At 42.5% G+C, this 14608-nt stretch overlaps 1 protein-coding gene across 3 annotated transcripts in view; it reads right to left on the reverse strand.

Moving 5' to 3' along the window:
* Positions 1-14608, reverse strand: part of PRKAA1 (protein kinase AMP-activated catalytic subunit alpha 1) — a 30882-nt gene that overhangs the window by 12861 nt on the left and 3413 nt on the right. For 2 of the 3 annotated variants that reach the window (XM_006090149.3, XM_023755036.1), the window contains exons 2-3: positions 4788-4929; positions 3072-3165 (exon numbers count right to left, since the gene is read on the reverse strand). In XM_006090149.3, coding sequence (XP_006090211.1) covers positions 3072-3131 — 60 coding nt within the window. In that variant the 5' untranslated portion in view covers positions 3132-3165; positions 4788-4929. The remainder of the gene's footprint in view (positions 1-3071; positions 3166-4787; positions 4930-14608) is intronic. The other variant, XM_023755037.1, reaches the window with a different exon arrangement.

Here is a 14608-nt window from a genome sequence, read left to right on the forward strand (position 1 = left end):
TTTCATTCCTTTAACAAATATTTATTGAAAACCTCATGTACTGTTGAATGCTATGTAGCAACAGAGGGACTAATACAGTTGAGAAAATAGACAGTAAAATAAACGAGTGATAGTGCTTAGAAGAAAAATAAAGCAGGACAAGGACACAGTTATGCTGTGACGGGGATACTATGTCAGACTATGTGAGGGAGTGACATTTACAGCATTGTCAATGAATTAACAAGCAATCACCTCACTTTACGTCCTGAAATAAAAGACGTTTTCGTTTTAACAGAAGAAAAACTTTAATTCCATTTATTTTATAAAATATAAAAGCATTTATCTTTACTTACTGAAAAGATTATCTTTTGCTGCAACTACATTTTTAAAATATTCTTTTAAAAATTCTCTTTCCATTTTTCCATATTTTCTTATTTTGTTTTTTTTTCATAATCATTACTTTGACATGCTTGCTCCCAAGAAGGGGTATTTAACTAATAAGCTATTAATACTTAAGGTGAAGAACTCTAATATGCAATTCTCTAACACAGGTCACAAATTAGCATTCTAAAAATGAGATTTTTATACCTTAAATGGCATAGATAATCTGGGAGAAAAGATGAAATAATAATATTTTTGAAAGCAAAATTAAAACTATCAAGTACAACTGGACTGTGTTGCTCAGTCCTTGATTATTGACCTATGAACCAGGAGGTCAGGGTTCGATTCCTGGTCAGGGTACATGCCCAGGTTTGGGGCTCAATCCCCAGTGTGGGGCATACAGGAGACAGCTAATCAATGTTTCTCTCTCATCCATCTCTCTATCCCTCTCCATTCCTCTAAAATCAATAAAAAAAAATATTTTTTTAAAAAATTATCAAAGTACTATGAGATACCCTTCCCTCTAAAAATAATGCTAATGATTTAGCAATCTAACACATTTATTTCTAGAAGAAATGTAGGTTCGTTTTTTTTAAGCAATCATATCAAATATACTAAATGAAAAAAGAATGTGTTCTAAATGTGAAAGAGAAGAAAACTTAATTGATTAAACAAAATATAAGAGGTAAAATAACTAGATAGATAGGCTACAAAAAAATGAAGATTACACTATATTAGTAATAAATACAGCACAAAGGATGAAGGAGGGGAAATTTACAAAGGAAGATTAGAAAGGTCAAAGCATATTTCCAGTCACTCATGGCAGCCTGAACCTTTGGTCTCCACTCCCTGAGATATTACTGAAAGGACATTTGCATATAAAGACAAAGAGAACCAGAGGAGAGACAGCAGGAATCGAGAGAAGCCACCCAGCTGGAGAGTGGATGAAAGTGAGAAAGGCTTCGCCAGCCAGAGGAGGCCAAAACCCACGCCTATAGGCATGGCAGCCAGTAATAACCTGTCTGTACAGAGAACCCTGGAAAGGCTCAGAAACGGGGAGTCCTGGGAATTTTTGAAGGTGGAGTGAGAGGTGGGCTAAAAACAGAACAATTGGCTGAAGAATGAAGTTCTAAACTCCTCTGCTAGGGAGTCAGACCCACCATTTGCTTCTCAGTAAGGCTGACCCAGCTCTGTCCTCAAGGACAGCAAGGCAGGGCTGAGGCCCCAGACGGAAAACATGGGGAGTACATGAAAGTCAACATACTAACTCATGTCACCTGCAGCCTCTTCCCCTTTCAGCTTCCAGGTGCTGGCAGCTGAGCTGATGCCCTCGGGGAAACGGGAAGGTTTCCTCTGGAGCGACTATCTGATCCTAAGAAAGCTGTTTGCTGTTACTGACCTTTGGTGAACCCCAATAAAATGGTAAGTCCCTACCTAACCAACCTGTGCGGAGGCCCACCCATCAGTCAGTTCCACCCACATAAGCCAGGCCTTTAGTACCTCACTCTCAATGAGTGGACATCCAGTAAGGAAGGGCCAATGCACAAGAGACGAAGAAAGACCAATAAAGTGAATTTAAAAAAAACAGGGAGCAGGGCACACAGACTGTCCAGAAACAATGCAGGGAACACAAGAAAAAATTTAACTACTTGTCATCTTCAGATAAGAGTATTATATCCGTGAAGAAAAAACAGGCTACTTATAGAAAAGAAAATTTCAGAAAACAAGGAAGACCTTTGAAATAGAAACGATGACAACTGAAATGTTAATATGCAACAGATAAACACAGAAGAAAACTCCCATAATGTTAAGCAAACTGACAAAGAAATGGAAAAGCAAACTAGATGCCAATTCAACTTCCATAACTGTAGGCAGAAAAGGGGGTGTGGGGAGATACAGTGAACAGAGAAGTGGAATGCCTCAAATTTACATGAACCATGTTAAGAAATGGCAAATGAAAATTAACTTGGTTAATGAGTTGAGTGTGATGAAAATAAACATATGCTATAGAGAACAAGTGAATGACATAAAGAACTTTCGATTAGGAGGGGGGGGAATGGATTCTCGGTGCTAGATATGGCTCCTATAGTAGAGACTTTTGCATGCCGACAACCTGGATGTGAGAAAAAGTATGGGCAGGGGTCAGAGTTCAGTTTTTGTAACTGTAACTGAAGATACTATTCAAAATGTCTTCTGAAGTTCCTTCCAACTCTAAATTCTCTAAGTCTACTTAAGTCCTTCATGCAGCCTGTTCTTACTACTTCAGGCACATCAGATTTCGGAAACAGAAAAGTGAATGCAATTTAAATATGGCTAGGTTCACTAGCAAGGCCTAGATTTAATAATATATTTTGTAAGGATTAATAAATACTTTACGACATATATTAAAAGTATCTGTATGCCCCCAAAGCATTGTCTGAGAATCATGAGTTCTGTGGTCTCCTTCCAGTTCTGTCATTAGTAAGTCATGTGACCTTGAGCAAATACATAAACTGAGTCTCAGTTTCCACATCTGTGTAAGTAGGCTGAGAAACCCGTCCGTAAGGTCCTTACTAGCTCTAAACACTGTCTGATTCTGGACAAACAAATGACTAAGGGAAATGGGTATTAAACAGACCTCTTAACAAAATCGCTTCCCACACAGTGTCCTGAAGCTGGTAAGGGGTAAGGAGAGTTACAAACAGGTACAGGATTAAATCAGAACTGCTTACCCTTCCATTTTTACAGATATAATCAAATAGCTCTCCTCCTGAGACATACTCCATCACCATGAAAATATCAGATGGTGTACTGATGACCTGGTACCTGGTGAGAGAAAACATTATCTACCAATATTAAAACATGCATATTCATTCATTCAATCAATAGTTATTAATATAACTATAATAGTCCAGGTACTGTGCTAGGAGCTGAGAAAACTGCAGGGAACGAAACTTCTCTGCCCTCCTGGGGGGTTCATGTCCTAGGAGTCGGGCAACAAGCATGAACTAAATGAGCATTATCTCAGGTGGTGGAACAGGCTCTGAAGAGAAAGAAATAAACGAACTGAGGGGACCCTTTCATATGAAGTGTTCAAGGAAGGCCTCTCTGAGAAAGCAGTATGTGAGCAGAGCCTAAGTAATGGAAGTGAGGGATGAAGTGTGCCACTGTCTAGGAAGGAGGTGAACCAGGCAGAGGGAGCAGCAAGTGCAAAGGCCCCCCATGTGGAAGCCTGCCTGGCATGTTCAAGGATGGTGAGAAGGCTCGCATAGTGAGCTGGGAGAGAGAAAAGGGATGGAGTCACAGAGGTGAGTGGAAGCCCGAGGACACAGAACCTTACAAGCCATGATGGAGCTTTGGTATTTACTCCAAGACAAAGGTTTCAAGCAGAGTAGTCATGTGATCTGGCCTATTCACAGGTTACCTGTGGCAGCAAAGTGAAGAAGTGACCGTGAGCAGTAGAGATGGAGGCAGGAGCTGCTGCCATAGACCATGAGCGAGATGAAGGGCGCGCAGCCCAGGTTGATGGCGATGAAGGTGCTGAGAAGGAAGCAATGGGATGGATGGGAGGAAGTGAGAGCAAGGGGGGGTGAAGGATGCCTCCACAGTTCCTGCCGGGAGGAACTGGGTATTCACTGAGATGGGGACAACTGTGGGAAGAGCAAGTTGGGGAGAGTGATAGCGAGTTCTGTTTCAGCCGCGGGGAGTGTCGCAGGCTGCTCGGACATCCACATGGAGATGGAGAGCAGGCAGTGGGCAGGAGTCTGGGAGAGGCTTCAGAACGGGATGTTTAGGGGTCATCAGCATATGCACAGCACTGAACCCCAGGGCGCCTCATCAAAGGAGAAGAGGTGAGAGGGAAACCAATTTGGAGTCAGCTAGTTCAGTACAAAAGCCTAAGCAGCTTTCACTTACAGCCTATAGAATGAAGCTGAGCAGGAAACAAATGATCTAACACCCCTACCAGTGGCAACTGTAAAACAACGGTAACGTTACTGCCCTTTTGCAATAGTGGGTTCCTGATATTCTATTCTCTGTCATTTGTTTTATCAGAAGCAAGCAGCATGGGTGGGAAGCCTTATTTGCTGCACGTCTCTAGTGAGGCTGACACGTGGAAATTTGGGGGTTAAGGGTTTGGACTAGCAAATTATTTCATTGCTGGTCCTGCAGCAAGTAGGGCCCTGAACATTCTATCCGAAGGGCACTGATCCAGAAGACAAGAAAGAATGAGGAAGGTAACTGCTGATAAGCACAAGGGCAATAACAGGAACACAGGCTTAAGTGACCTTGAATGAGGCTAGGTTAACACATGAACAGGAAGACACTTCAAACCCCTCAGGAATAGACCAAAGAAATGTCAGTCATCTTTCTCCCTCCGCGTGTTAATTAGGTTAACAACAATGACGAAAAAGTGGCAGGATTATATTAGGAATATAAGCAGATCTTACAGTTTAATAATATGAGGATGCCTGAAAAGCTTGAGGTTCTGAATTTCTCTGCGGATTTTTCCTACCACATCAAGGCTTCGAATCTTCTGTCGATTGAGTATCTTCACAGCAACTTTATGCCCAGTCAATTCGTGTTTGCCAACTGTAGGAGAAACCATTGTAATGGATTAGTGCCTGGCTTGATTAACTACATACTTACACATATTCTAAGAGCACTAATCTTAGCAGTCTCAGAAAATACTTGAGCAAATTTAACTTCCTTCCATTCTGCCTGATTTACCCGTGAATGTCTGTATGAGTGACTAAGTGGGAGAATACATAAGCGAATGATAACAGTGGTTCCTTCCACCAAGGCAGGCCGGAAGGCTAGGGAAAGAGAAAGGAAAGAGACTTCCTTTTTGCACTTTTAAATTCTCTTCATTTGTTTTTCACTTTATTAAACTACCAGACATTCAAATGGAACGTTTTTCTTTTGGTGCACAGCTCTATAGGTTTTAACATGGGTAGAAACTGGTGTAACCACCATCATAATCAGATGCAGAACAGTTTCACCATCCCCAAGAACTCCCTCATGCTACAAACAAACTCCCCCTATCTGTAACTCCCAGAATCTTTTAAAATTTGGTTCATGAGAATGTCATATCTATTTTTAAAAATAAGAAAAAAATTAAGTGATTGTCTTTTAGTTTTGAATGCAATGCCCTGATATTCAATGGCGACAGAATTTAGACATGTTTATAGAGCCAAAACCGGTTTGGCTCAGTGGATAGAGCGTTGGCCTGCGGACTGAAAAGTCCCAGGTTCGATTCCGGTCAAGGGCATGTACCTGGGTTGCGGGCACATCCCCAGTGGGAGATGTGCAGGAGGCGGCTGATCAATGTTTCTCTCTCATCGATGTTTCTAACTCTCTATCTCTCTCCCTTCCTCTCTGTAAAAAATCAATAAAATATATTTTAAAAAAAAAATAGACATGTTTATAGAGACAAAAGTCTCCAAAAAGTCCACCCTTTCTCAAGAATCTACTGGAGAATGTATATATTCCATCAAAATCAGCAGGGAAACCATGAAGATGGCATCCAATACAGGAGAAAGCTAAGGGTGACCCCGATAGAGAATGAAGCACAGCCCTAGGTAACAGGTGTGTGGAGGCCCAGAGGCAACAAATCCTGACAGAAGTGCTACAGGGGATCCAAGAGGGTTATTTCTGTGGGGAAAGAAATAGAGTAAATTGTCTTTCAGGTTTGAGAGAATAGAATATTGTACTGACAGATTTTACAAAGACATTTGAAGACGTGGAGAATTTTTTTTTAATATATTTTATTGAATTTTTACAGAGAGGAAGGGAGAGGGATAGAGAGCCAGAAACATTGATGAGAGAGAAACATTGATCAGCTGCCTCCTGCACACCCCCTACTGGGGATGTGCCCGCAACCAAGGTACATGCCCTTGACCGGAATCGAACCTGGGACCCTTTGAGTCCGCAGGCTGATGCTCTATCCACTGAGCCAAACCGGTTAGGGCTGAAGACGTGGAGAATTTAAACTTAGGTCCAAAGAGTACAAAGCTAATGACAAAAATGAGTTTAAAACTCAAGGAAAATTAAAAGTAAGACAATACTATCATAGTATTGACTTACCAAAGAGTTTTTATACAGTCACAATTATGAAAACACCACATATGGATTTTTAAAGATTATATAATTTTACTAGAGGCCTGTTGCACCAAGAGATTCGTGCAATAGGCCTTCCCTTCCCTTGGTTGCTGGCACCGGTTTGCCTCTGGCACCCGGGACCCAGGCCTTCACTCTGGCCAGGCTCCGGCCGGAGCCGGCCCCGGGAGCCATCCAGCTTCGCTGCTCCGGCCGTCTGGCTTTGCTCCGCCGCTTGGAGCCTATGTATGCAAATTAACCGCCATCTTTGTTGAGTTAATTTGCATACTCTCCTGATTGACTGGTTAGCGTAGTGAAGGTATGGTCAATCTACATGTTTGTCTATTATTAGGTAAGATTAGAAGAATGAAGGTATACAGAAAAGGTACAAGAAAACTCATACCCTCATCTACTATAATAGACAGTCAACCAAAGAAGCCTGTCCGGCCCTAACCGGTTTGGCTCAGCGGATAGAGCTTCGGCCTGCGGACTCAAGGGTCCCAGGTTCGATTCCAGTCAAGGGCATGTACCTGGGTTGCGGGCATATCCCCAGTGGGGAGTGTGCAGGAGGCAGCTGATCGATGTTTCTCTCTCATCGATGTTTCTAACTCTCTATCCCTCTCCCTTTCTCTCTGTAAAAAAACAATAAAATATATTTTTTTAAAAAAAGAAGCCTGTCCGTAGGAAGTAAAAGAGCGCTTACATGTATGCATATATCCACGAGACATGTGAAGGTTTAAAAAAAAAAAAGATGAATACAAAAAGAAAAAGATAAGAGTCGGAAGTGGAGATGGGGAATTCTATTTTATAAATACACCTCCGACCACTATTGGACCTTTTAAAATATACATGTATTACTTTACCCCCAAAAAATGTTAAGTAAGTAATTTAGGTTTTAGCTTTACAGGAGGAAAACCGTCTCCTCTCAATTCAAACAGTTTGTAAGACGCCATCAGAGAGCTGTCCCTACCGACAGTGATCATCATCAGCTGAAATCAAGGCTCATGGTAACAGGAAATCCCTTCTAAGTCATTTGTATTTGCTATGGGCTGAATTATGTCTCCCCCAAATTTTATATATTGAGGCCCTGACCCCTAATCCCCTGGAATATGACAGTAAACTTGGAGACAGGGCCTTCAGAGAGGTGACTACGTTAAAATGAGTCAGTACAGGTTGGCCCTCATCCCACCTGACTGGTGTCCCTATGAGAGGAAATGTGGACACAGAGACCGCAGGGCACACACAGGAAGCCGAGTGAGCACAGGGGAGAAGGCAGCCATCTGGGAGAGAGGCCTCAGAAGAAAACAAACCTGCGGAAACCTTGCCCTCAGGCGCTAGCCTCCAGGCAGCAAGAAAACAAATTTCTGTTGTTAAAGCCAGACCAGTCAGCTGTATTTTGTTATGGCAGCCCAAGCAGATTAATACAATGGGATCTGGGATAAAGCTGAGCCTCATTATCCTTTAAAAAACCCCAAGAGCCCAGCCGGTGTGGCTCAGTGGTTGAGCGTCCACCTATGAACCAGGAGGCCACAGTTCAATTCCCAGTCAGGGCACATGCCCGGGTTTCGGGCTCAATCCCCAGTAGGGGGCATGCAGGAGGCAGCCAAGCAATGACTTTCATCACTGATGTTTTCTCTCTCTCCCTCTCCCTTCCCCTCTGAAACCAACTGTACATACACATGTACAGAAACAAGAGGGAGCCTGTTGGTGTGGCTCAGTTGGTTGGAACGTCCTCTTGTCCTACACACTGAAAGGTTTCAGTTTTGATCCCTGGTTGGGCTCTTATGAGAAGGCAACCAATGTTTCTCTCTCACATCGATGTCTGTCTCTGTCTCTCTCTCTCTCTCTCTCTCTCTCTCTCTCTCTCTCTCAAGTCAATGAAACATCTCCTCGGGTGAGGATTAAAAAACAAACAAACCCACGAGTGAGAACCTTACAGATCACGGAGTCCAATGGTTTTCTACAGGTCGGCATTGTCCCCACCAGGCTAACCCAGACAGCGAGTGAGGGGCTCCTCCGCCCCCACAGCCCCTGCAATTGGGAGGCCAGGACAAGGCACGGGCAGTCCTCAGTGTATTGAAATGTTAAAGCTGTTTGCTTAAATGTTTTCATTAGTAATATAAAACCCAGGTCAGGTCATACTGATATTTCACAAGGGAGAAAAAGCCCACCCGAGTTCAACCTCCATGCTGCCCGACCCTGTAACCTTCACAAAACCTCTACAGTGAAACCCTCCCAGCAAGGAGCCGCCGTGGGACGGAGCGCAGCCCACTGTCACCCGGAGGATTAGCACAGGATCAGGAGGTAAAATGCCATTTTAGAATCACCACAATGCAAAAGGAATCTCTAAATTTAACCACCCTTTATATAGCCCAACTAATCTCAGAACCATCCCTGGCCACGGAGGGACAGCAGCTCCTGAAAGACGGCAGAGTCGCAGACGGCACTGGACATGCTTCCACCAAAACCTCACAAAAACATGCCGAGCTGAGCGAGGACGAAAACCCGACAGTCACAGCTGAAATGAACCGTGGAAGTCCCGCACATTCTCATTTCTGATACGGCTCTCGGGAAGCGTTTTCTTTCTAGACCTAGTTCATTGATACCCGGAGAAGGAATCTCATCTGTCTCAGCTGCAGACTCCCCAACCCCCCTCCCCTGCTGACCAGGAACCTTCCCCAGTAACTGCACAGCTGACACAGCCTGGAAACAGGCACCACAGTGGGAATACTGGCCGACTGAGAGCTGGAAAGGCTATTAGAGCAGAATCCACTTCAGTCTGACCCTTATCACAAGTCAACCAGTCTCTTCCCATATCACCCCCTGCTCAATGTAGTTTACGAAAACAACCGGTTTATCCCAAACCCCACACTTAGTTTTCTGTCATTAAACAAGGCGCTGCAAGAGGAGATCCAAAGCACCCTCAGACTCGTCCCGCTGGCATCACGCACGGAGCAGCCACCGTGTGCCAGGTAATGCGCCAGGGAAAAGTCCTGACCCAAAGCGACCTGGGCTCCTGGGACCGTCCTCGCCACTGAAGGCGACCAAAGTAACGGCAAGGTAAAAAAAAAAAAAATTAGAGTGCAAAAGGATAAAAGGGGGGGGGGGAATACACATGAAGATCACCCCAGAAATGGACAAATCATTAACTATTTCAGAGCGATAGTTAAGAGAATGCAGAAGTTATGAAATAAGAGCAGAGCAAGACGGCTCTTGCAACAGAAAAAAAACATTTCGAAAGCAGTAAGTTGTAGCAGAAATGTGACAGAAACATTTATGTAACACACACCAGAAAATAAGAAAGAAATTAGCAATAATTAGAGGGAAGGGACTAGGGAACCAAGTAAAATTCAACTCATGAGTAACTGGGGAGGATCACTGCACCTGTTAATTTAATTGGAAGCAAATCTTGGTTAAAAGCATTTTAAAATTAAGAGGGTGTTAATTTTCACATATGACATATGGACCGGAAATTTTGTCCATTAAGTCGAGGGTTTACTGTATTCGCATAGCACCAAGTCCCTGACGGGGACTTCGCCCACTATCTGAAAACTACAGGAACCCTGCCTGACTCAGTCACAGAAGAGCACAGAGGCAAAAAAACAGGCTCATCTGGCTTCAGTGTAAATCAGATTCTTTAAATGAACACTATGTTTAAAAATATAAATCTAGTTAATATGTAAAGTAATTTAGGTATACAATTTATTAGCTAATATTCATGGCATCCCCACTTTGTACCCGGATATACTGACTCTCACCCACCCTGGAAGATCTGTGTTATTAGCAACACTTCACAGCTAACGCAGCACAGGAAGATGAAATGACACAGCAAGTGGCTTGCAAAGCCAAAACATGAACCCAGGTGTGTCTCAAAATGTTGTGCATTTTCCAAAAATGATAAGTGAAAAGTGATAAATTAAAAAAAAATCCTCAAATGGACATTACTTGGTATAATAATATATACATATCCTTTTAATAAAACACAAATAGTAGAAATTAAGATATCAGAAGACTCCTTAATTTATAGTCTTATAGTTTTAAAAAGAATAGACTGAGTAATAATTATTCTAAACATTCATTTGTTCATTTAAGAAATAGTTAATGAGCCCTAACCGGTTTGGCTTGGTGGATAGAGCATTGGCCTGCGGACTGGAGGGTCCCAGGTTCGATTCCGGTCAAGGGCATGTACCTTGGTTGCGGGCACATCCCCAGTAGGTGTGCAGGAGGCAGCTGATCGATGTTTCTCTCCCATCGATGTTTCTAACTCTCTATCCCTCTCCCTTCCTCTCTGTAAAAAATCAATAAACTATATATTAAAAAAAAGAAAAAGAAATAGTTAATGAATGCCTGCAACAACCATATGCCAGGCACTGCTAGCTTGACCTTTTCCTGTATGAAAAAATGAATCCAGTCTACCAAAAACCTGTCTTATGTCAATTTCAATGTTTTAAGACAAGATGCCAAGAAGATATTTTATTTACTCTATCACACCAATTTAAAAGTCATTAAAAAAAATTAGGGTATCATTAAGGACAAATGAAGAGCATAAAACTATAGGCACATAAAATATAATGCAAGTGTGTTTGTAGTGGTTTAAATAGTATTCCTCCTCCCCAAATTCAAGTCCACCTGGAACCTCAGCAAGTAATCTTATTTGGAAATAGAGTCTTTGCAGATGTAATTAGTGAACTCTAGATCTAGTGTCTGGTGTCCTTATAAGAAAAGGAGAGACTCAGAAAGAAACAACACTCCAACTCACACATACAGGTGGCGGCCATGTGAGGCAGCGATTGTAGCCTTGCTGCCGAGGAAGGCCAGCAGCCACCAGAAGCTGGAGGAGGCGAGGGACAAGCCCCCCCCTCTCACCCTCCCACCCCTGTCTCCCACCCCGCCCGGCTTTCAAAAGGGCTGTGGCCCTCCTACCCCTTGCTTCTGGGCTTCTGGCCTCCGGAACTGTGAAGAATACCTTATACCTTTGTTGTTTTAAGCTGCCCGGTTTGTGGCACTTTGTCACTACAGCCCTGGGAAACTGATACAATAAGTTTATCAGTTTATAAGTCAATTTTCCAGAATGATATTCACCAATAACATGAACAAGCTAACAGAAGTAATCTCTTTTGAAAACAGGTTTTCTGAGCTACTGCACATGCTCATGTACTCTTCAATGGAGCGCACTGTACAGGACTAGGACCCAGGCAGACGGTCGGCGTGAGAACAGCAGTCACTCCCTGTGCCCTCAGTGACATCCGTAGGAGTTACTTGGCGGGATAGGACTTTTTTCCCCCCATCACCTTTTACCCCCTCTATGCCCTCTACCACCTCACCCAGCCCCCTCCACCCCACACTCACCACCCTGTTGTCCATGTCCATGAGCTCTCTCTCTCTCTCTCTCTTTTTTTTTTCCTCAGTCCCTCCATCACCCTCAACACCCCCAACCAGAGCTGTCTGCCTGCTCTCTATCTATGAGTCTGTCTCTATTTAGCTTGGTAGTTCAGTGAGTTCATTAGATTCCACATCTGAGTGAAATCATAGGGTACCTGTCATCCTCTGACTGGCTTATTTCACTTAGCACAATGCTCTCCAGGTCCCTCCATGCTGTCCAAAGGACAGGCCTTCTTGCTCTTAGACTGTATGTTCCAGCTCCTGAGGTTTTCTGCTTCTTGAAGTCGTGTCTCATCCTTCACAGACTATCAAGAGCCAGCTCTTACAGCCCCCTTCCAAAGCTCTAATGAAGGGATTCTAATTGTCTATGGACTGGAAAAATCATAAAACTAAAATCAGTATAATAGATGTTATAAAATATGCTCTACAAAACACTAGGACTGGAGACTCTCCACAGAAAGAGATTTCATACTCAAGGAAGTCTATTCTCCCTTTTCAAAACCCTCTCCGGGTAGCTCAGGTGGTTAGCACGTCATCTCGATATGCCAAGGTTGCAGGTTCAATCTCTGGTCAGGGCACATTCAAGCAGCAACCAATGAATGCACAAGTAAATGGAACAACAAATTGATGTTTCTCTTTCCCTCCCGCCCTCTCTCTCTCTAAAATCAATCAATAAATCTTTTTTTAAAAATCAGATGTTCTCATATGATTTAAAAAAAAAAAAAAGAAACTCATTATGCATATTAACAATGCAAAGGCTCTGAAAAGCCCTTTAGTAAAGAAACCTGTGAAGTGTGTTCAACTTGGCATTTCCCAGTCTTAACTGGACACTGGTTTTTCCTTCCAAGGTTTTCAAATAATGTCCCAACACTTATGACTCTAAAGTATTTCCTCTATCAGAGAAGGCAGTGTCCCCACTAACCATCCTTCTCCTCCCAGCAAATCTTGGCAATTTAAGGCCATCAGATGATTACCTGTGTATTTTCCTTACATATAGGAACAGAAGGATTTGCCTTGAACCCAGTTACCAAAATACTTCAATATTAGAATGCCAGTAGCATAATACTTTTACAATTAGAGTGTCCTATAGCTTAGGAAACACACATTGTCACATTTAGCCTCACAAGAAACGTGGTTTTCTCCAAAGTAGTCTAAAGATTCTCCACTGACTAAGCTCAGTTGCTTAACTGCTGCTCCATAATCGATGACTGTCATACATGGGCCTTGTCGGGGTATGTGTTACTAACAGATGTCCCCCTTTTCCAAAGCGCAAAATTCTACTCTTCAGACTCTCACCGTTTTTGCAGTCATGCTAAGGTGTTGCTTTTGAACAAAATGGAAGACTTGCATATCATTCACAGCAAACGTTACCGGAATTCACATCTTCCTCATAGAACAGATTAGTCAACTAAATATGAGCTAACAACCTGTTCTTGCTCTCTAAGGGAACTTTGTCTAACTGTGGAACATTGCAACAAATGCTCTTCTAATCAGATATGTAATTCTGAAGTGAAACAGGATTATACTTTGAAAGAGAGGATTTTAAATAGGAAAGAGATACCACCCACAAAGTTAGAAATATCTACTGAAGATATTCTAATCACCTAACGATTTCATCCCCACTCTAAAATTAAAAGAATAAAAAAATCTCACTTCTAAAAATATTATCAAAAAAATAAAAATCCTGGAGAGGGGTAAACTTTAAAAGCTATAGGTGAAAATTTCAGAAAGCTACCTTTATTTATTTTTTTAACTTTTTAAAAATATATTTCATTATTGATTTCAGAGAGGAAGGGAGGAGAGAGAGATAGAAACATCAATGATGAGAGAGAATCATTGATCGGCTGCCTCGCGCACACCCCCTACTGGGGATCGAGCCCACAACTCAAGCATGTGCCCTTGGCCGGAATCGAACCTGGGATCCTTTTGTCCACAGGCCGACGTTCTATCCACTGAGCCAAACCAGCTAGGGTAGCTACCTTTATTTTTTCAATACTCACCTGAGGATATGTTCATTGATTTGAGAGAGAGAGAGAGAAACACCGATGTGAGAAATGTTGATTAGTTGCCTCCCGTATGTGCCCCAACCTCGAGCCTGCAGCCTTCTTGGTGTATGGATGACGTTCTAACCAACTGAGCCACCCAGCCAGGATGAGAAAGCTACCTTTTAATAAAACACTTCAGACATCCCAAGAGGCATACCAAATATCCACGTCTCACCCACCACAAGCTTAAGCAGTACAACAGTGCAAGTGAAGTCCAGTACGACTCCTCACAGATCTTTCTCCTTCCTCTCTCCCGAGATAACCACTATCTTGAATGTGGTGTTTGTCTTTCCCACAAGTATGAATCCATAGACAATATAGCAGCATTGTCTTCCTATGCTTACCTTGCAAATTTAATTTTGAAAAATGTTTTGAACACACAATACCTACAGCACACAATTTAAAAGTACAAAAGGATACACAGTGAAATGTCTCCTACTACCTAGTTCCCCTCCCTGAGTAACTACTGTAACAGTTTCATGTGCATCTTTAAAAGATACTTTATACATAAGCAAATACTTGCCCTGCTTTTTATATAGGGTGTCCCAAAATTCATGCAAGGAGTAATTTTGATAGAAAACACAGGTTTATAATTAAAAATTGTAAATTTGTTATTGACTCATAAAGTATACAGTATAGGGTTATGTATGGAATAGCACATTGGGTAAATGGCCTCCACGGCTTTGCTGGCACATAAGCAAAGCCGTGTCTCATTGGTCTTCATTGTCCCTGCTCCTGGGCCATAA

This window comes from Myotis lucifugus, unplaced genomic scaffold, assembly GCF_000147115.1.
Source record: "Myotis lucifugus unplaced genomic scaffold, Myoluc2.0 scaffold_68, whole genome shotgun sequence".
Lineage (NCBI taxonomy): Eukaryota > Metazoa > Chordata > Mammalia > Chiroptera > Vespertilionidae > Myotis > Myotis lucifugus.